At 37.9% G+C, this 22,485-nt stretch overlaps 1 protein-coding gene across 18 annotated transcripts in view; it reads left to right on the top strand.

Annotated features, from left to right (window-relative positions):
* Nucleotides 1-22,485, top strand: part of HDAC9 (histone deacetylase 9) — a 460,804-nt gene that overhangs the window by 232,624 nt on the left and 205,695 nt on the right. For 10 of the 18 annotated variants that reach the window (XM_068209568.1, XM_068209472.1, XM_068209576.1 and 7 more), the window contains 5 exons: nt 384-625; nt 1,544-1,694; nt 3,781-3,907; nt 5,792-5,913; nt 20,748-20,876. In XM_068209568.1, coding sequence (XP_068065669.1) covers nt 384-625; nt 1,544-1,694; nt 3,781-3,907; nt 5,792-5,913; nt 20,748-20,876 — 771 coding nt within the window. The remainder of the gene's footprint in view (nt 1-383; nt 626-1,543; nt 1,695-3,780; nt 3,908-5,791; nt 5,914-20,747; nt 20,877-22,485) is intronic. The other 8 variants (XM_068209496.1, XM_068209539.1, XM_068209587.1 and 5 more) reach the window with 3 other exon arrangements.

Below are 22,485 nucleotides of genomic sequence, written 5' to 3'. Positions count from 1 at the left end.
TTTGCAAAATCTCTTGCAGTGCAGTGGGAACTGCAAGGCCTTCATCTAATGCTGAGGAAGTGTCCTGAGTATTTATTGGGTAGCATCAATAGTGCCTAGGGGATTTTCACTAAGTATTGCTCCATTGGGTTATTACTTTGTTTTAGAACCTGGGTTGTGTGATAATCTGTTTAGCAGAATATTAATCTGGGCGTATTTTTGCAGAGAATGAAAAGGAGGTGCTGAAGATTGCATACAGTATAGATTGCATTACATGTTTTGAAAGGTTTGCACATTGAAACAGTCTTTGAGTGAAATGAGTCTTTTTCCCAGTAGGAATGCTCTCTATTCTCCTTCTCCTGTTATATTTAATATGACTACGTTTTGTTGTTTTCTCCCCACAGTGGATGTGAAGTCGGAGGTTCCCGTGGGCCTGGAGCCGATCTCACCGTTAGACTTGCGAACAGATCTCAGGATGATGGTTCCCATGGTGGACCCGATTATGCGTGAAAAGCAGCTACAGCAGGAGCTGCTCCTGATCCAGCAGCAGCAGCAGATTCAGAAACAACTGCTCATTGCAGAGTTCCAGAAGCAGCATGAAAACCTGACCCGCCAGCATCAGGCCCAGCTCCAGGAGCATATTAAGGTAGCAACATTTTTCATTTATCTCTTGCTTTATCTGCAAAGTCTTAAGCAGACACAGAAATGGAACATGCCTGAAAGGTTTGCTGTGACTGAGAGATGGTGTTTGAGTGCTCTTTTCTCTGTATTGGGGTGATAAAAGCCTTTTAAAGCAAAACTGCTGGCAGTGACTTGCTCTGCCAAGGCAATACTGTAAGAATCATTGAGCTCATGAAGCCACCACATCCACAAAAGATTGAACTACCTGTTTTACAACCTGGATTTTCAGCTGAACTTCAATATGGCTGTTTTTTTGGTATATACTGTTATCCGTATATTAAAAGACTGCTTTTTTGGGCTACTGTTTGTGACCACAAATCAAATTGATAGGCAAGTGCATAATATTTGCATTTGTAAAATGGAGGCAGACCCTGATAGTGTTATGTTTTCACTCTTCTCTGAGCTGCCTCATATAATACAAAAAGAAAATGATTTATGGGATTGCATGCACTATGGCAGGATTGCTATAATGGATTTTGACTGGGAATTTATGATCTTGCCTTTCATTTCATTTTTCCCTCTTATCTACTTGCCATTGTGCTGCTGTGCTAAACTTCCACTTGACAGAGCTGACAAATGCAGCAGAGCACAGCAACCAGAATTGGGTGATGCACAGGCAAAGAACAATGTGAAGTTTCCAGGCATCTTTGCCAAAAGAGAAAGAAGTGAAACCAGAGCAGCAGGCTGCTACCTGACACTAGAGTTCAATTTGGTGACAGCCAGTAATGCACTATGCCACTTAAAAGTCAGTTAAAAGATGAAAAGTAGAGTAAGCATAAAAGCAAGCACTGATCCTCAGTTACTCAAGGGGGTTGTTTAAACCTGGACTGACCTAGAAAATATTGCAAACTGCACTTTCTCATGTCTTTTTGTTCTGTGCAAGTTACAACAGGAACTACTAGCCATTAAACAACAGCAAGAACTCCTTGAAAAAGAGCAGAAACTGGAGCAGCAAAGACAAGAGCAGGAATTGGAGAGGCATCGCAGGGAGCAACAGCTTCCTCCCCTCCGAGGCAAAGAAAGAGGACGAGAAAGTAAGAGCCAATGTACCATGAATCCAAATAAGAAATGAATCTATTCCCCTTTGCATTCTCCCAGCCAAAATGAACTATGAACAGGAACCTGAAGGAAGCCTATTCCTGTGTGAAATACGCAGGTCGAGAAGTCAAGACTGTGCTTTGAGAAGGGCAGGGCCACCCACTGCACCCACAGAAACACATTTCTGGTTTGTGTGCAGACTTGGAAGACTGCAGGAAAGCACAGTTTGACAGACTTGTAGATACGCATCTCAAGAGTCAAGCTCTTTGTATTAAAAAATAAGGAAATTTGAAAGTGTAAAGCTTCACACAAGAACTTTCTGAAGAGCTTATTTCTCAATACAGAAAGCACTACAAAACAGCAAAAAAATTAAATTAGTTGCTGAGCATTGTTTCAAGACTGAAAATAAATTGAAATATTTAAGAATATCTTAGGATGAAACTTCTAAATATTTTGCTAGGACTTTTTCAAACTGTCTTGTATTTGTTCTTGATGACATTTCATGAGGCATAACCAAGAGTTACTTCTAGGTTATATATAGCTATAAAGAAAATAGCTAAAAAGTTTTGTTAGGATTTGTCTGCCTCCCTCACTAGAGGGAGACAGATACAAATAATTCTCTTTAGTGATGTCAGTTTGAAAATCGGGTTGAAGTACAGTGTTGAGATATTCAAAATGAAGTTGCCACAAACAGATACTGTTACTTGCCTTACTAAATGAGCACAAGAATTAACTGACGAAGACTGAAGCAGAAAAGAGCTTTTTTTCCTTGGCTGGAAAAAGATATCACTTCAACAGCTGTAGGTGTACCATGTTGTAGGCTTTAGAAATTAAGGTGTCCATGGTGCTTCTAGTTCTTTGAAGAACAATGAGCCCATTAAGAAATTTCCATCTTAATGACCTAGAAATGTGAGGGTGTGGAAACTGCAGGAACAAAAGGTTCCTCTGAGTAGTATAAAAAAAAATCAGCCTCCATATGAACAGTTAGGCTTTATGAGTGCTCCTGCCAGAGGACGAGCAGAGATGTGACCTCAATGGTTCCCTTCTCAGTTTGAGCTTGCTGGGTGGCTGTTCAGGATGTAACAGCCAGCCAAGCAGCTTGTGACCCCTCTAGGCCCAGCCCCAGAGTTTGTTGGTGGTGATGATCTTTTTAATGAGGGAAGGGAGGTGTGGGCAGGGGAGTTGGGGTATGAAGCAGAGTGGTAATAGAGGTGTTTTGTAGGCAATGGGTCACATGGGACATGCTCAGCGTCTCAGTTGTGGTGTGTCAGGGTTGGGTAATCAAATACTTAGAGTATCAAATGTGCCTTAGTGCTGCACCTTTGAAACAAATGAGGTTTCATCCCTTTTTTTGTCACTGATTATGGAAGACCAAACGATTTTTTGTTTTCATGCTTTTTTTTCCTCAATGAACACTATTTTGGCTATGAGTAAAGAAGCATGTCCCATGCTGCAAGCTTGAATTGGCAGTTTAACCTTACAATGACATGCTCTACATTTTGTTCTCTTTTGAGCTAACCACCAAGAGAGGTCAAAATGCAGTGTCTCCTGTCTTCCAGACTTCACACGTAGAGGCTCTTAAGGGGCTCCAATTAAAAGCCTCACTGCTGGCTCTTTCTGCAGTGTTCTGCTTATTACCAAGACAGTGTTAAGAGGACAATTTTGCTGTGTTACTACTATTACTTTATTAAAAGAAAAAAACATTCATTACTAAAAACTCAAACTGACCTTTTGTTACTGTCTTTTTAATTCTATTGTTAGTTTTGTATTCAGATTGTTGGAGACTATCAGGAAATAATTTAAATTCTTTAGATACATCTGGCCCTGGATAAATGGCCTCATCTACTGTTGAAATATTCCTTATGACTTCACTGGATTTTTGGGTCATAACCAGCTTCAGGCTTCCACAGATGAGCATTTAATCCAAATGTTATCTCATTTTGACTTTTTCCACCAATAGTTAGTTTATAGTTTACAAAACTTCCAGCAATAAGTCATAGAGTCTGTTTTGGGATTTGTTGTCTTTAAAAAGGTAATTTTTCTAAAGTAAAGATACTATGCGTTTAACTCTGTGTTTCTTAGGGGCAGTGGCCAGTACAGAAGTAAAGCAGAAACTTCAAGAGTTCCTGTTAAGTAAATCAGCTACAAAAGACTCTCCAGCAAATGGGAAGAATCATTCCATGAGCCGTCACCCCAAGCTCTGGTACACGTATGTTCAGTATTAAGCTGCTTCCTTGTCTCGTTGAGGTATCAGCAAAAACTTGGCAGAATGCTTTTCCAGCAGAGGTGTTGAGAGTCTGCCTCCAGAGCAAGGCAGAAGTTCAACCCAAAGATTGGTGAAAAGCCATAAGTGTTATACTTCTGTTTGAACTGAGGAGTATTCAGTATTTAGTGGTGAGATGAGAACTATACAGAACAAGATCCTCTCAAAAATCTGTATAATTGTTTTTATCTCAGCTGGTTCATCTGTAGCATCTATAGCTGTGGCTATCACAAATTTTACAACTATACCTGATTTTCCAAGTATCTTAAATTTTTGCAGTTAGAACAATTTTGTGTTTGTCTTACTTGGATTTTGAATCAATCACAAAACATTTCCTTTTGAAGAAATGCTGCTTTGCTTCCAGTGAAGTTGCTTGAATGGTGTTAGTAATTCACAAGAATTTTGAGAAAGACAGTGGTCATTTAACTTTTCTGACGCACGGATTTTAGCATCCGGGCTGTATATTCTTATGATAACTTGGCCTTGATGAGAATCTGCTTAGACCATGGAAGCAAGTGATTTTGTTGAGTCCTTCAAACGGTCTGTTCACATGTTAATAAAAATTTGGCAGTTTTTATTCCCCACATAAATGAATCCAACAAAATTAACTTTGCGTTTCTGAAAGACTTCAATGTCATGCTCACATTGACCTTCAATAGGACAAGTAGAAATTCATATGTTTCACTAGATTTCCATCTTATACTTATTCTTTTTAAAAAGGATTGCTGAAGGTTGGCCCTTGGAGTTTGCATTCTGAGCTAACCAGAGCATTTTGGTAAAATGATTTATTATATAGTTACATTGTGTTTGGTGGAGATACAGTAATTAATTATTTTTTTTCCTTCCAAATAATGTGTAAAAGTCTCTTGAATATGTAAGATTTCTGGACTTTTCAGATGACTGAGTATGAGGAGCTCTGCAGAGGATGCCTTCTGCTACACTACAGAAAGTATTTCCTCTCATGACAGAGACATATTATTGATTAATCACACTGTGTTGGAAAGACAAGCAGAGTCTCTAAAAGGCCAAATAAAATGATGTTTAGCTAAACACAAAGTTTGAAAGTTTTTCTCCTTTCCCTCTCTCCCTCTTGAGATAAAAAAATCAACCAATCCTCCACCCCCCGCTAAAAAACCAAAAAACCCAACCCCTGTTTCTGAGCCATACAATGCAATTTCTACGCGGTTGTTCAGAAATCTCTGCCCACAATATTTCTTTCATCCAGCAGTTGTCAGAAAACACTCTTCAGCTTGAAGCTTCTCTGCTGACATGAGTGCTATGTGCTGCAGAGTGGTATGCTCACAAAATTTACAAATTGAACTTAAAGTCAAGGTTTCATTTACCTTGTCCACTAAATAATCTGGGGAAGGGGGGTATCCAAGGGATAATAATTCAATATTTCTGGTTATTTTAGACAAGCCCTCCTTCCCTGAAAATTCCCCACATTTTGATAGAGAAGGCTTGATCAATATACATCTTTTTGTACGTGATAAACAAGCCTTAAGTGGCTTTTGCTGTGTGTCAGCTGATTCATATTAAAAAGCAACCACCTGAAATGGTCAATTCCCCAAACTGGAGACAGACCCTCTCTGTAGATCAACATGAATCTTATCCTGTGTGACTTCTGTAATGAGTGCAAAAAATATGTTTTTGGGAATCCCAAGGAGTTCCATAACTTACTGTAAGAGTGAAATTGGTTACATGAGCCTGTGGTTTCTGCACTTATACGAACAAGAACATAAACACAGCTGAGACGTGTACAACATGTGTGGATAGTTACTGCTGGTCACCTCAGTGACAGCTAATTTGTGACCTCTGTGCCTGCTGCAGGGCTGCCCACCATACCTCACTGGATCAAAGCTCTCCACCCCTGAGTGGGGCCTCGCCACCATACAAATATACTTTACCAGGAGCACAGGATGCTAAGGATGATTTTCCACTTCGTAAAACGGGTGAGTTAGCGTCGTTTATTCGAGCCCCTTGCCCAGCAATTCTCCCACCCTTTATTTTAACCAGGCTGTCCATCAGCAAGGCATATATCATATTCCACAAATTCAAGATGATACTATGAGCAAGTTCAAAGATCCAGACTGCATATTTCCAAGGTCAGCCCGGCCACATGGTACCAAGAGTCGGTGTTTCCCAGTGCTGACAGATAATGCAGGCTTCGGTTCTGATAAATTTTGTTTCTAAACAGACCATAATTTCATGGATCTTTATTTTCTTTGCCTTTCTTCTGGCTTTAATAACTCTCTCTGCCTTGCTTGGTAGAAAAAGTATCTATCTTCAGGTGGTATTCTGCTTTTAGACAATGTTTTTCAGGGCATTTTAAGGGGAAATCATGGAAAGAGGAGAAATTGGATTAATATTATATTTTTTGTCATTGATTGTCAGAGTTTGTATGCCTATCGCAGAATATTCTGAGATGGAAGAGAGACAGAAGGATCATGGAGTCCCACACTTCAGTGAATAGCCCATACAGGGATCGAACCTGTGACCTTGCCATTATCAGCACTGTGCTGTGTTCATTTTGCATGTTTTCTGACACATAGAAAATGTTCTTTTGAAGGTTTTAGAATATTTTAGAAGAACTAACAATTTAATATATTATCTTGACAGCAGGTGAACTGTAGACTTAGCTTTTTCTGCACCATAAAGAAAGCTAGGATGATGGTGGAGTCCATGTGGCTGTTGCCTCAGGACCTTGGTGCAGTGACTGGTATCCAGGAATGCAGGGAGACACTCAGAGGAGGGGGAAAAAGGAAAAGAAAACATTAGATCGCTTATTGCATGAGTCTGCTGTTGAGTGATATAGTTACGTTCAGAGAGAAAGTCTGACCCCCTACTGTGCTAACAGCCTTTGAATACGATTTTGCCACTGGGAGATTGAAAACTAACTGCAAAACTGACTTGAAAAGATGTGGCATTTGGAATCAGAAGATATCCAGAGAGAAAAGCCAGCCTGTATCTAATACTTTGGGGCAGACTCTCTAAGCTCATATTATATCCCCAAATATTTTCAAAGGAATGGAAGCATGAAAAGCAAAATGCTAATTTATTCTAGCTGAATTATTCTTCGTACAATATGTTGGCAATATAACAAGATTCTATAAAATCTTGTTCAGGCTGTTCAACATAATAAACCCTTATGTGGTTCTCTGCTTAGTACCACTGTACAACATATATTTTCTATGCCAATATACTATACATTTTCACTTTTTGAACAAAAGGATACATTCTACATCTTCTGAACACTGCAAATTCATCTACATGTATTTGAAATGCAAGCTTTAATTTTTCTTCCATGTTTATGTATCTTAAACGTTATGATTGATATTTATGATGTGTCAGCCTGTTGATCTGTAAAACAAAACATTTTCAAACTTTGTAACAGTAAAGTTCTCATGCAGCTGCTAATACTTCTATATCTCTGTGGGGGTTTCAAAATATTCCTTAATTCAATTCCCATTGTCTGCATAAGAGGACTATAATATAATTAAATCCAGATGTTTTCTATATGTTATTCCAAATATTTGGGCATGCAGTGCATCAGTTCCAAAATTGAACAAAGGACATGATGACTCTCTGAAAAGATATCTACAGAACAAATAGACAAATACTAATATAATCATTAATATAAACGTTTCTATGACATTGACATAGTGATTCTGATAAGCAAATATAAATGAAGTGTACAGCATGTTGTATGTAATCAACAGAGGATATTTGATATCTCTCCATATCCATGAAAATAGCAAATGCTAATATCCTGTTTACATATCCAGTCTCTCTGTGTACTAGAGATGTTTAATTCCAGTCTTAGCAACGTCCCCACAAAGTTTTCAATGATTGTTCATCAGGTTGAGTGTAAAAGCAACAGGAACCAAATTGACACAAGTCAAATGACCCTAAACTGATCTGGGTGGCTACAGGGCCATCCTCCAGGCAGAGGGGACATTGTGGAGCCTGTGTCTTCCTCACGGGACCTCACTAGACAAAGATGTCCCACGAACACTCATGTATATGGACAGGCTGTAAGCCTGCAAAAATCTGACCTTTGCCATGAGGGGTGAACCTCTTTTCCTTCCCTTTAGGCTATGAGCACTTATTGCCACTGGCTCCTGGCAAACCCTCTGTGGTGCTGAACCTGCGTGAAGTCAGCAATTCATATGAAAGCAGACCCCACATTCCTTTTAGCCTTAAGAAAGGAATACCTGTTGTGACTTTTAATTACAGCTTTGTTTTTCTTTTTATGTTACTTAAAAATAAATCTTTATAATATAAGATACAGAGGTATCTTTCTCTTCTCCAACTTTGTTAAAATGTAAGATAATTCTGATTGAATCAGGTACTCTGAGATCAGATTTAATGGGAAACAAAGCTGAATGACTCTTCCCTGACATCCTAATGTATTTTTCAGTGCTAAGGGAACACCAAGTGTCACACAGGAATTGTAAATCATGAATTTTGCTTGCTTACTTTCTTGTTCAGTAATCCATTCAAACTTTGCTTAATTAGTTCTGAAGTGGCATCTTCTTTTTAATCTTCTAAAAATTAATTCTGAAAGAACAGTACAAAAGAAAGTATTTTCTGCAGCTTTTACCCTTCTAGTATCTAGAATGGTGGAATGCTTAGATAAATAGGGAAAGACTTAAGAGTCTTGCTCTGTCAGTGTTTAGGTGCCAGAGTTAACATCCTAGTGCAGTGACTGTGGTTACTCAACAAGTCTCAGCCATGTGGATTGTTCCTTTCTGTGCAAGATGCAGCAGAAGTTGTCAGCAGTGGGCTTCAGAAGTTTAGCTGCATGGAGGATTGGGACTGTCCTAGGGCTAGAGGCCAGGATATGCAACTCTTTGCACAGCTGCATTCAGATGCTTGGTGTTGACAGACTTTGAAAAGAACAGAGCAAGGGGAGCTATTGCTTCACTGGATAGATAAATACACCATGAGAAGCTACACATCTGTAGCTACGAGCAGATTTTGGTGTAAACAGCAGAAGATCAAATTTTCAAAATCCCCAAAACTTGCACCATGGTTACCAGTTGTAATGTGTTTCCTGCAAAGCACCCAAAAGCCTGAGCAGCACACGGCTCATTAACTTTCAATGAGACTAATGCATCTAAATTACCCAGAGAGGTTTGAAAATACCTCCCTATTACTGAACACTTTTGAAATTCATACTGACTGTTTTAAGAGCTCTGATGGGAGCCATGTACTTTGAAAATCTGATCATTTAATAACGGGGAACTTTTGCTTGTTGAGCTCCTCTATTCTGTGACTATCTGTCCAGGAAAATATTATCCTCTGTATGAGGATACAAAACATGATAAGCAATATAGGTTTGGCAGGGTAGAAGAGCTTTTCAAATAATTCTTTTTTTTTTCTATTTTTTTCTTTTACCTTTTTAAAATGTAGAAATTCTGGTAAAAGGCTCTCACATTTGCATTTTCTCCAGTCTTTAAAATTTCATTTTTTGTATGCAAGTGTTGATGTAAACCAGCAAAAGCCAGTAAGTTCCAACAAGGGTTATCTCTCTGGCTGAAGCTGTATACTTTTTAAAAATGTTGCTGTAGGTGGAATTTCTGCATTTTGTTTCATGTTTTGGTTTTTATTGGAAGAAATTCCTGGGGACATCATCATATCAAGTATGAACTGTTTTTTCTTTCCTGAGTTTAGCACAATCATGGAAGAATGGGAATGTCAATCAGTATTTCTATTTACTTTGGTTTTGTGCCAGTTGAATCTTTCTTTGCAGATGGAGTTGTATGCTTACGACTTGCATTGGGCTTAGGGATCTGAAGAGCTGTCACAATGTAACAATTTGAGAAAATGTTTGTAGCTCACTTTCCAAAAATTGGAAGCATACTCAATGGAAACATAGCATGGGGTTTTTTTTAATAACAAATAGTATGAGGTTCTTCCTTGGATGGGAGAACTTGTGTAATTCCATACAGGAAAAAAGGGGAGATGAAGGATTGTTTAATATTGTGATGAAAGAGAGGAAGAAGTCTGTCCTGCACAGCCATGAAGATCGCTCTGTAAAAACCACATTAAGTTAACCTGATTAGGCAGTAAAATAACAGTGTAGCTCTTGTGTAAATTAGAATGAAAGATTCCTGAATGAGAACTCAGCAGACGTAATTTTTTAAGAAAAGAAATTAATTAGAATATTTCCTTACAGTTCTTTGTGTACTTAGTGACTCAGTAATTTACTGGAGCAGTTGAAAATCAGAAGAAAAACAATTTGTGTGTGAAGGTTTTTCTCCTTCCCCCTTTTATGCCACTAAATTTTATTTCTGTTTGCATTTTCTAGGAAAACACTCTTTTGTGATGTAACAGTATATGAAAAAGCTGGAATTATTTTGGTTTTCATTTAAAAAAAAAAGGCTTAGAGTATCCCAAACCCTCAATTACCATGTCTGCCAAAATGAGGAAGTCCAGCTCAGAGAAGTGCTATTTTTCTCTGAATTTATGAGTGAGAACAATAAATGGGAGAGGCACTTTGTTTATTGAACCAAGGAAATGAGGCAAACATATGATTCTCTTAATTTGATCCCATTTTCCAGGGATCCTAAGCATTCCGGCCTCTCCAGAGTCCTTGTTTCCTTGGGTTGGTGAACCATCTCGGCAAATTTGGACTAGGTAATATGCCCAGAAGAAATCAGTACTTATGACAGTGAGAAGGAGGAAAGGTACCCTGATCTGGACTCCTCTTCCCATTAATCACCAAATGTTTTCAGCCTTCCCAAATTCAGTATCAATAACTTCAGAGCATGTAATTAGTAGTAGGAAGTTTTAGAAAGAGAAAAAACTTCCACTGAGTGAATTGGAGGCAAAGCTTCTGGATTCACGTAAAGAGCCGGCTAAACCCGTGTCCAGGCCTGGGGAGCCAGCAGCTCCGAGGAAATGTGATGTGGTTGTAGCTACTGTGTGGGGCTGCTCTTGTCTCCAGCCCATCAGAGCACTGCAGCCTCCCCAGCTGGGGCTGAGGAGGGATGTCCTGTCATTCTGATTGAGCTTAAGTTAGAGGAAAATTTATTTGAGATATCTTAAAACTAAATAAAAACGAATGCTAGGGTAGGCTAAATGACACTGTCAAAGAGAAAAGAACTTGTATAGGTATGAAAGCTGTCAGGGCCTGCACCAGGATTCAACAGGAGGCATCAGCAGAATGATTCTCATGAAGATCATCATAGTCTTCCCATCAGTGGAAAGTTGTTCCTCTAATGTATTTTATTTAACATTTACTTTTAATTGCAGAAAGCAAGTTTTTTTTTTGTGAGTGGGTAAAAAATTTACTCAGTTTCTGGATTCAAAGGCTTTCTCTTTTAGCAAAAATCCCACTCCATGTACGTATATCATGTTCTGTTTTGCCAGTAATTATTCTATGACACTATCAACCCTTCTTCATAACTAAACTAATTATTCAATCTTGATCAAAATACTGTCTTAGTTCTTTTACTGACCAATATATAACCAAAATTGAATTGAGAAGTTCTGCTTCATGTGAGTACATAAAAGCTTTCTTACACTATGTTTTCAAAAATGCTTTATAAATTAGCATTAAGAAGTACTTTGCACAAATTTTTGATAAGCAAGTAAACAGATACTAGACACCTTTTGACTTTTGAACCTAAAGAAACCCCTTCAATAAGCAACAGAGAGCAGTCCTAAAATCTAAAGCATTTTAAGAGCATAATGTCCATTGAAAATGAAGTGGAATGTTTTTAATGGGGATTTCAAAGCTTATTCCCTCTGGATAAATAAGTTGCAAAATACTGCATATAAAATTTGAGACTCTTTGAAGTCAGTAGAAGCTGTCCTGTTTGATTTCAGTAGGACTAGGAATTTTCTTCTACTGCATCTAGAGCAGGGACAGTTGAAAACTTTTAGAAAAGTAAAAAGAACATCTAAAGATGAAAACCAGAGAAGTGAAAAGTGGAAATCACATGGTATGGGATCATCCAAAATAGAAGATATCGGTTAGTAAAGACTGCACTTCTCCAAAATTCTGCAAAGCACAGTTTCACTGAAAAAATCTATTCAAACTCACAACTCTAATTAAGGGGTTTAGCTGCCAAATAACATGTTGTGGCTAAAGCCAAGTGAGTATTACAGAGCCATTCATGAGCAAAGGCATAAGCTTTGTACTTTGCTTTTGATTTTCTCATGGGAAAGTAATATAAATGAGAGTGATACCTCCCCGTTGGTTTTAACTGTTAGAAACGCAAAGCATGCTGAAATTGTACATAATTCTCTTCCAAAGGAAAGGAAATAGCATTTCAATGGTTTTCCTCAGTGTCTCGTTGAGTTATGGTGGTGCACAATTATTCTTGTGAAATTACTCTACCAGATGGAAGGCTACATTGAATATTTAGCTAATTAAGTTGTAGGGGACTGGAATTATATCCCAGAGATTAAGTATCTATCTAAAAGTAAATTTATTTTAATTCCGTATGGTTGTGAAGGTGTAGTATGGATGTCCAGCTAAGACTTCAAATTTGGGGTTTTTCTTCTCACTTTGCTTAACATGAAGAGATGCTTTCACAGCGTTGGCCTTGCCTACAGAAGTTCAAGAAGACAGACGTGACTTGAATGCCCACATGACTTTGGAGCTAATTTTACCATAATTTTTCTTCAGTGGGGCTGAATTGCCTTCCTACTTTTGAGATTAACTTGGCCAATGATTCTCTTCTGCTAGGAAAGCAAGATGTGTTTTGGTTGCTTTTGTTTTCTTGGCAACCTGTTGCCTTTGGACAACTCCAGGGTATGATTCAGCAGTCTAGACCTAACCAGCTCACCTTTACTGATGACACTGATGCCCTGTTAAACTGGGGGAGAAGATGATGGTGTTTCATCATGAATTTCTGAAGGCTGATGAAATATTGGACTGTACTTTTTGCCTGACGTGAGTTATCACTGCTGGATATTTTCCTAAATTAAAATCAGGGGGATTTAAACACCCTGTGAACTAGTTCCTTCTTTTATGGGGCTTGGGGAACAACATAATCATGAACATGATTATTCTTTAAAAAATAGATTATGTATCTAGGGGTCAAATGGTGACCATGGCAAAAGCCTTGACTTTGGGGGCTAGGGGATTATCTGTGACAGTTCTTCACTGAACAGAATATTTTTTCTTGGGATTCAGTGGATTTGGGAGGAGGATTTAGACTGAAGAGTGGGATTTGCTATATTTGCAGAAAGTAGGATATTGTAATCCCATTACTTCTTCCCAGCTAGAACTGGCTGGTGTAGATGGTCAGAAGAAAGGGTAAGAATTACCAGTGGAGACCTAACCAGAAGGACTGCCAGTCATGCATATCTTAATTTATTAACTGAATTATTAGCATTCAAATGAGGGATACCCTCTGTTCAAGCACCTTTTTCATCTTCTTTTCTCGTCTACATCTCCTGAGAACTCAGATGAGAGTTGGCTCCAGAAAGTGCTGTAAAGGTGTAATAAAATTACAGAATTTGACGATGTGGAGAGAAGATGAAAATTAATTTTAAACTATCCTTATTCCTGATTCTATGGTTCAAGACAGTAAAGTAGTATTTGCTTATTAATCCTCTACTTATTATTGGAAAAGGATATTATTTTGCCTGTAAGAAGATTAGGATGAACCTGACATAGTAGTGAACTGTCATGGTTTCAGCAGACTTGAGAAGCAACGAAGATTCATAAGGCCCAGTAAAACCACGGCCTTCTTGAAACTGCTGTATAACCCTGTGGTGCAAATGCAAGGAGATGCTGCTTCTTTGCTAAAAACCAGAATTTATTAAAAATTCTATTGAGAGACCTGTTTTTTTGCCTTATAGGTTACATGAAGAACATATATCAACAGGAAATAATACATCATACTGTTAAGATATTCAAGATCTCCAATTTTGGCTAAATCCAAGCAGTACTATAAGTAATTTCTACATCTAACTCAATAAATTGTGCCTAGAAAGATAACACTTGTTTGCATGGATAAGGAAACAAATATTTTATGTTTCATACATACTGAAGTGAATAACAAAGAAAAGTTAGATATTTAAAGCATCTTCAGGGACTATTTAATTTTTGAACCTGCTTTAGAAAATTAATGAAAAATTTCTAATCTTGTTAAATTGGTTTCCTTAGCCTGAAGAGAGCAGAAGGGCTACAAGATCCCCTCTAATCTAATTAGCTCTTTTACCATGTGTTTCACTAAACCTGTTTTTTTATTTAGGACATGGATATTTACCTTAGTCTGAAAAAATAAAGCATTCTACCTTTTACAGAAGTAAAATAAAGCAAAGGACTAAAGGGTTTCACATATGACCAGCACTCCCCATAAAGTGAATGGTTGTACAGGAAAGAGTTTCAGTAGATCCTGAAAACACATTAGGTGATGCAAGCCAGAAAAACAAAGCATCACCATCCTGTACTGCTGTATCTGGTTCTCCTGCCTTGTTGGGACCACCCAGCAGTCAGGTCCATGTAGTTCTTGGAAGAGCTTTAGAGAAAGCATAGAGAGCTTTCACTCTCATAAATCTAATTTAAAACTCTTTCAGAAGTGGCATTTTCAATCAACAGAATTGAGAAGTCATTGGACCCACAGAATTACACTACATGCAGACTACTACCATCTTCTAGTCTGTCATCCAGTGGGGAGAATGTCCATGTGCACATTGTCCAATATTGTCTTCATTGGGATGTGGGCTTCTACAGCAAATGTCAGTCAGTCATGTATGAAGACAAAGAGGCACCGCTCATCTTGCCTATGCTTTATATAATCATGTGGAGGTGGGTGAAACACGGTGGCTGCCTACAGGAAGCCAGAGCAGCAATCAGAAACTTCGTTCAGAGCAGAGAATAGTTACATGATTGTGAGAACCGCATACCATAAAGGCTATGAGACCTGTGAGACCACCTGTGTCTCTCATTCACAACTCTTCACAAAGCAGCTGAGGAAACTGCAAACAGCTTTTGTCCCTGACCTGTGTCTCTCTGCCTGTCTGGCTTTCTGCCAGGCTTTGGTTGCATCCATAGTTGCTGAGGAAGCCCAGATTATCTTCGCATTTATCCTTTCTGGTAGTGCTTAGGGCTGTCTTGTGCATTTGATTATGCCTACCTCAACTGAAGGGGAAACTGGTGCCACAACCTTCAGCTTCTTAGGAACCTAAGATATGACTGTTGTGGTTGATTTTATTGCAGCATTAATATGGGATTTGACCTTTTCCTTGGTCTCCAGACCCTGGCATAGCATAGGCAGGCAGGCTGTTTTATTATTTATGTATATTGCCAGGATGACTGGGAGTCCACAGCACCCAGAAACCTGTTGAGCTACGCAATGGACCCGACAAAATAAGAATCTGTTCACAGTGTGTTTTTTTCCAATTCTGCCCTCCTGCTTCAGGATAAATCACAACAGAAATCTCCAAGTTATCTCATTATCCACATGCAGTATCTTCTTGAAAATATTCAATTGTCAGAGTGTTAAAAAGAAACTTGACAAAGGATAAACCAGTCGTGTGCTGGCAATACCCCCATTATGCTAACCATCTTAATGTTTGTTTTGCAGTTCTGATGGCCTGTACCCACACATCATCATTTTGTGATGTACTTTGAGCTATCTTAGGCATGGAGTGTTATGGTTGAATGTTGTTCAGCACAAAATCCTTGTCTGTACATGAGTCTCTAGTACAATAATATTTTTAAAAAGCAACATTTGTGGTGTGAATAAACTGATTTCTTGACTGTCTATTCAATTACTGATGCTTGTTAGATATGAGCCAGAAAAAAAACCCAAACTCCTGCACGGAGTACAGTGCAGAATATATTTAAATCAGTACATATGAGTCTTCACACCTTAAAAAAATGTAGCTAAAGAAATAGAGAATACCTGTGAAGATATGCTTGAAGATCTTGAAGACTTTTGTTTTTAATTGTTTTTGGTGACCTAATTATGTTAGGGTATTTCAGGCTGCTGTTTTAAAAAGGATCTTAGTGATAACAGTTGATGCCTGGGCCATGGCGGACAATTTATCTTCCTCGAATAGGATGTCAGTTTTGCTGCTGCTGCTCATGCTGGTGTTGGAATCTTTTTTAGCCAAATTTAGCATCATTTATCTTGACTGCCCCACAGCTTTGCTAAGCCAGCCTGCTTGTGAGGAAAAGGAAATGCTTTTCGGAATGCCTTTCGGAATCTGGACAAAAGCTCACTTTCTGTTCTTCAGGCTTCCTATATAGGGCTTTAGCCTCAAGATGAGAACCTGCTTGCTATGCACCCTCTCCCATCCCCCATTTCCTGCCTGGCTTCATTAAATGCTGATTTGAAGTTGGCACACACTATTCTGATACAAAAGTACTACTGTGTTCCAGGAACCATCAGAAAGTAGTGCATTATTGTCTTTTACATTCTCTTCATATATGTCTTCTCCCTATGCGTAAAAAGAATTTTCATTCCTTCTTCTTAAATATCTCTGTATGTTTAATAAAAAGAAACAGTGAAGAAAAGCCCTGTCAAAAAAACCTCAGCTCATTTGGGAGCAATCTGGCCCCAGGCTATATTATTTAATGCTAGTATCTGCAAATTGCTAATATTAAGCAAAGTGGAGTATAGGCTGTAATGACTTCACTGAATCATTTTCCTATCTCTTATGCTTGTATTTGAGCATCATGTTTCTTTGGAGAGACTAGTTTGTTTCACCTATCAATGATAGCTCTTGTGATGAAATTAATCTGTACCTACACAGAAGCCTGTATATTTTCCATTTTTAACAGTACAGTTTATACTTTCTTCCTCCATGAAGCCATTGTAAAATATGAGAAAATTTATTCAGACACTGTTTTTCTCCTTCACCTACAGTCAAAGTTCTTAGTTCTGTAGACATAATTACAAGTCATAGCAAAATGTTAGGTAACCAATCCTTTGATTGCCTGTGATATCTTCTGCTGTTGTTTAAACTAATCCTTTCTGTCTTTCTTATCTGTTTCCCACTTAAAAGAGTAACACCAGTCCCTAATTACCAGCACTAAAAAGAGAATAAGGTAATAGCAACAAAACTGAACAAGCCATATTACTGCAACATCTCATAATTCCAAATTATGCTACATCTACATTAAGAGTCATTTTCAGACTAGTCTTTCCTGAAATCCTCTGAAGTGGATCACTCAAACGGGTACCAGCTGATTCCCATTGAGAACAATGACATGGGCTTTGATGGCCTTCAGAGAAAATAGCTGTGTCTTTTTGTTTTCTTTGCAACAAAATACTTTCAAATAATGTATGTTCACTTTCTCCAAGTGTAAATTGATTATTACTTGTTCCAAAGAGCTAAATATAATAGAAGTGCAAAGATTTGTGGAGCAAAGAGGTTAGCTAAACAGAGATAAACTAAACCAATATCAGCTGCATACTGTCTCTTAGTGAGATTTTAGATTCACAGCCCAACCAACTGGACTGCTGCTATGAAAATTTGCCATGCTGAGTTCCTCATCCTCATGGCCACATTACTGGCTGTGTGCTCTTGTTTTTCTCTTGTCTGTGGCATTTGGGTTCCTTGGTCAGATGATTCAGTCCACTATAGCTGGAGTCATCAAACCCAGCAAAACCCACCCCATTCCACACCTCCAGCACTTAGAGAGGCCTCTTTTCCTCAGGAAAGTGAGATGCAGGATATCTGCTCTATGGGGTAGAATTAATCTAGTTTTGAGTTCTGGACCCCAGCGGGATGTTTAGCATATAGCAAGTTAGCCATGTACATTAATTTTCTTGCTGTGTCAGTGTCTTGGTTGAATCACCATATAGATTCCCTGATGGTCTTTTCAACAATTTTGTGGTATTACTGTAGCAAAAAAGTTACTTCTTAGGGGCTTGTATTTGCTTGAGAAAGCTACTCTACAACAACCTGGAGAGTAAATATTTTGCCTCAAAAGTTTCTTGGCATTGACTCCCCATGAGACAGTTTTCCTCATGGAGAATGCCTTTGTGTCATGAACATAGTCAGCCTTGGCAATGGATTAATTGAGCTGAGCAAAGGAGCAAATAATGTGCAGTAAAAATACTTACAGGGTGGCTAATGCAAAACAGTTATTTTGAACATTACCCCTTTGTAGAACCACCTCTAAGAGCCACTAGTTAAAGTATTGAGTCAAATACTCATTTGAAACATAAGGCAAATTAATTATAATAATTCTGGGCCATTTGCTACTAAGACTTTCCAAATTTCTTGCAAATACTAGGGGAACAATCTAATTAAAAAAAAAAAAGTTTTGAAAAATTTATTTTCACTTTTTTCACATTGCTAACATTCACATTTCAGAGTTTAAAGGACTAAAACAATTTCTAAATGATTTTATGTATGTGCTTTGAGGCAGTCAGTGTGTATATACATGTATATGTTTATAATTGCAATCCACAGCTCCATATTTGAAGCTTAAAATACTTAATTTTGCCTTTCTAACTGTCAGAAGAGAGTTGACAATTATAGATGTCTTATTACTGCCCTCATGTAGAAGTGCACTGAAGCACATAGGATTGCTGTTGTGAGCCATACCTCTTGCAATGAACAATAATTCTGTCCCAGCCTTGGTGCAGCAGGATGGTTCAGTGTTCTCTACAGTCACACACCAAGCCAATGTCTCAGCCACTGCTGGGAGTCAAGAAACCAATGTTCAGTTCTACATTTTTTTAATTGGACCAGATATCCTCAAATTGCTTAGATTTGTATGCTTTGTCCACTGAAACCAGAATTCATTTTGCTAGCTGTTGAGTTCTAGTAAGTACCATGTTAGGAGCTGGCAGTGTCTCAGGGAGAAAATTCAGGAAAGCCAGAATTTGAAGCAAACACTTTCTTCAAACATTAGCTTTGATTTGTATTGTGGGGTTTATTTTATATTTTTAAAACCACTGTCCTCCATGCCACTTAATATTAAAATTGATTATTTCCATTTTAAAATTATTGCTGATGTTCATGCATCTCCTTGGATGGCTCATAAATTCATACATTGACTTTAAAATTTATTTTCTGGGCTTATATGATGGATTCAGATGCAGAATGTGATAGGAATTTGGTAAAAATAGAAAGGGAATTGCTGTGACTGAGCATGAAAAATTTACACAGGAGTGGAGAATTTCTCCAGTGAGTGTTGCAGAGGATTTGTATCACATTCATCTGTCATGGATGCACAGATTGTATATGTACAGATGTATTCTGATTTTAAAAAGTACAGAATAGTAGAAATGGAAATAAATGTAAGTGCAACAGGAGTGAGTGCCTTTCTCTTAAATGTCATCACACCTGGTGAGATCTGTGGTGGTATCATATACTGTAATCATAGCCCATTATCATATTTTATATTTTCAATTTCATTGTAAATGGTATCTGAGATAGTAAACAAGCCATCTGTACGTTATTGTTAGAACCATTCACCTTAACAGTGGTAGTAGGTGATAAAAATAAATTTCTAGTCAATAGGTTTATTATTAAAGTTTTCCAGTGTTGTTCTAGCCTCTGTATCTTGGTCTGAAATGTATCTAACACACAGGGTTTTCAGAGGGCAGCCCTTGCCATGTGCAATGCAGTGCATGACAAAGGTCAGCGTGTGACAGAGGTACTGCCGGTCACAAAAACTCTGCAGTGAGGTACAGCCCCCTTGCCTTCCAGTGACCATTTCTAGCCTCTCCATCCCTGATGGAGCAGGTGGGACAGAAGGAAAAAAGGTGTGCAATGTGACATGAGGGAAGGGACTGGTAATAGAAGTATAGGATTGAGTTCCTGCCCCAAAGTGATAAATGGTGTAATTCTGAATTGAGTGAAGATATAATGTATTTTGGTTTTCTGCTAACTCTTGCTCCTTCTTTGAGGCTAGGTTTAAGTCTGTGCATAGGAGAGAGAACTGATCCCAGTTTTTAGGTCTCTCTGTTTTGAGATATTGCTTAGCCAATCCTCAGTTCCAGAAAGGGAAATAAAAACAAATTATATTCCACAATTGTTGTTCACTAGCCCTTAGCAGTCTGTTTGATATAGGGTTTATTTGAAGAACAAATCAATGACTACCTGAAACACTTTATCATGCTAAAAATACTACAAAATAAAAAGCACAGCAGAGCTGGCCCTCGTATGAAAAGACTGTATCCATTAAGGAAACAAAGGTGGAACTTACCCAAGGTGCATTAAATATAATCCTAGGTTTTCTGGGAATCAATTCTACTTCTTCATTTTCAGAGCATATATTTTTCTGTGTAAATGTTCTTAAGACACTGTCATAAATCTAGTTGTTTGGTGTGTTTCTCAGAAAACACTAAAGTTCTGGGCCTAAAATCACTGACCAAGGAATGTTCTGCCAGCAAGGCTTGTCGTAATTTATATTTCTCAGAGAAATCAAAAGGCACCAGTGGAGGCTAATCTCTGTTTCTGCAATTAACCTTAATCCAGTTATAATGTTCCAAGTTCCAAGATGTGTTTTCCAAGTTTTCCCCTACAAGAGGGATAAAAATAATGTAAATTCAATTTGTATTCATTTATTATTAATACATATCGCAGTAACAATAATTAATGGGTAACTTCAAAGTTGCAATGGAATGAGAAAAATGCTGGGATCTCAAGCACTTCAGCTCTCTTCAACTCTTTTCTAGCTTCCAATCTAAAATTAAGTTGTCTGAGGAGCAACAGGATGACTGAGAAGGCTGGGCAGTAAAATCTCTGCCTCCAAGCCCTCCTTGGACCAGATGAGGTCCTACAGGGTCAGTGGTGTCTGACACAAGCCAGGAATTGGGTTTGTAGTCACATATTTTCTTCTCTTCATTTCCAGCTTCAGAGCCCAATTTGAAGGTACGTTCAAGATTAAAACAAAAGGTTACAGAAAGGAGAAGCAGTCCTTTACTCAGGAGGAAGGATGGAAATGTCAGTTCATTCAAAAAGCGTCTTTTCGAGGTGACAGGTGAGTAAGGATGGGGAAATTCTGTATTAGTTGCCACAGCCCACAGAACAGTGGTGGTACTTCAGAATTGAAACTGTTTGCTAAACAAAATGAGCATTTGCAGTATTTGGCTTCACTCTGACAATTCTTGCTTTAACTTTGCATTGATATTTAGTAGATTCATGGCTTTTTCAGGTGATCAGGCCATATCTTTATTCAATCAACTGTTACTGGTCTATAAGACATATATCTGAATTCACCTAATATATCAGAATTATGTCCCACAAAGACGGAATTAAAATACAACTTGAATAAACACATTGGTGTCCCTGTATGTGCAATTCTTGCGACAACATTACACAATGTGTCATGTGTGAAACTGGAACAGAGATGTGAATATAAGCATGAAAGTTACTACATAAAGTATTTTTCTGATAAATGATTTTCAGATTATAATTTTTCTACAGCTAATTTATTAATTTTATTTGCCAAAGCCTCTATGAGATTCTTGATATCCACTTCCTTAATTTTAGCTGATTTCTTTACCATTTTCACTTCTAAAAATAAGGTATAAAGTGAATTATTTATTACTGGAGGTCTTTTCATGATGCTATTGAAAGAGCAGAAACATTAAAATAGATGTCTTCTCTTCCTAGCTCTGACAACTTGAAACTTTTCAGATTGCTGTTATAATTATTAATATTGGCTATATGATATTTTAGACCTTTCATAACCCTGGTTAAACATTGTTGCCTGAAATCTTTTTCCCCTTGCTTTTTATTCTCTTAACTGAAAATAACTCTTTATTTAAATGTCTATTTATACAAAAAGTGCTATTTTAATTTTCAAAAAATGAGAGAAGAAGATTGTGTGTCTCCACTTTTCTTGTGCAGATTGAAAATACAATGCAAGAACTTCTACATGGCCAGTTAGTATAGCTGGGTACGGAGTCACTTCAGTAAATCAAAGAGTAAGAGATCCAAGTAACAGCTAGGAAGCCTCCTCTGATGTCAGTCAAAGTGAAAACATTTTTTTTTGCATATGAACTAAGGCATAAAGAGTAAATAAGCAAAGAGGTGGCTATAGAATATTTGCTGCCACATTTAGATATTAATTTCTTCAACTACTTGAGTGCTTTCAAATTTAATGTGCTTTAATTTGAAAGCTATCCCTTGAAAGAGGGTTACCTCCACTAGCAGATTACTCTTCCATCTTTAACCTTTTTACTGTTTCCACTACATACATATAATTTATATCAGTGTAGAATTAGAAAAACTCAATAGAACAACATACAATGAGGTCATCCTCTACCCCTTTGTCTTAGACAGAAGTTGGGACTTTTTAAATCAAGATAGCATGCAGCCTTTCAAACTGTATTTTAATGTCTTTACATACTGTAAATGTTCCTTCATATATGTGCCAAAGATGTAGTGAAGGTGTGTATTTTGCCATTAGTACTTGTGTATGTAATGATTGCTCCACAGTGGGGTCATCCCCTTCCTAGACAGAAAGGATGGCAGTAGGCCTTATCTCTTACAGAGCCAGGACTCTTTACAATTAAAAAGGAAAGAGTTTCTTTACTCATTACAAGCTCTGTGTTGGTGTCTTTGCCTGATACTGAGTATCATAA

This window comes from Anomalospiza imberbis, chromosome 1, assembly GCF_031753505.1.
Source record: "Anomalospiza imberbis isolate Cuckoo-Finch-1a 21T00152 chromosome 1, ASM3175350v1, whole genome shotgun sequence".
Lineage (NCBI taxonomy): Eukaryota > Metazoa > Chordata > Aves > Passeriformes > Viduidae > Anomalospiza > Anomalospiza imberbis.
This window is presented reverse-complemented; position numbering and strand designations above follow the sequence as displayed.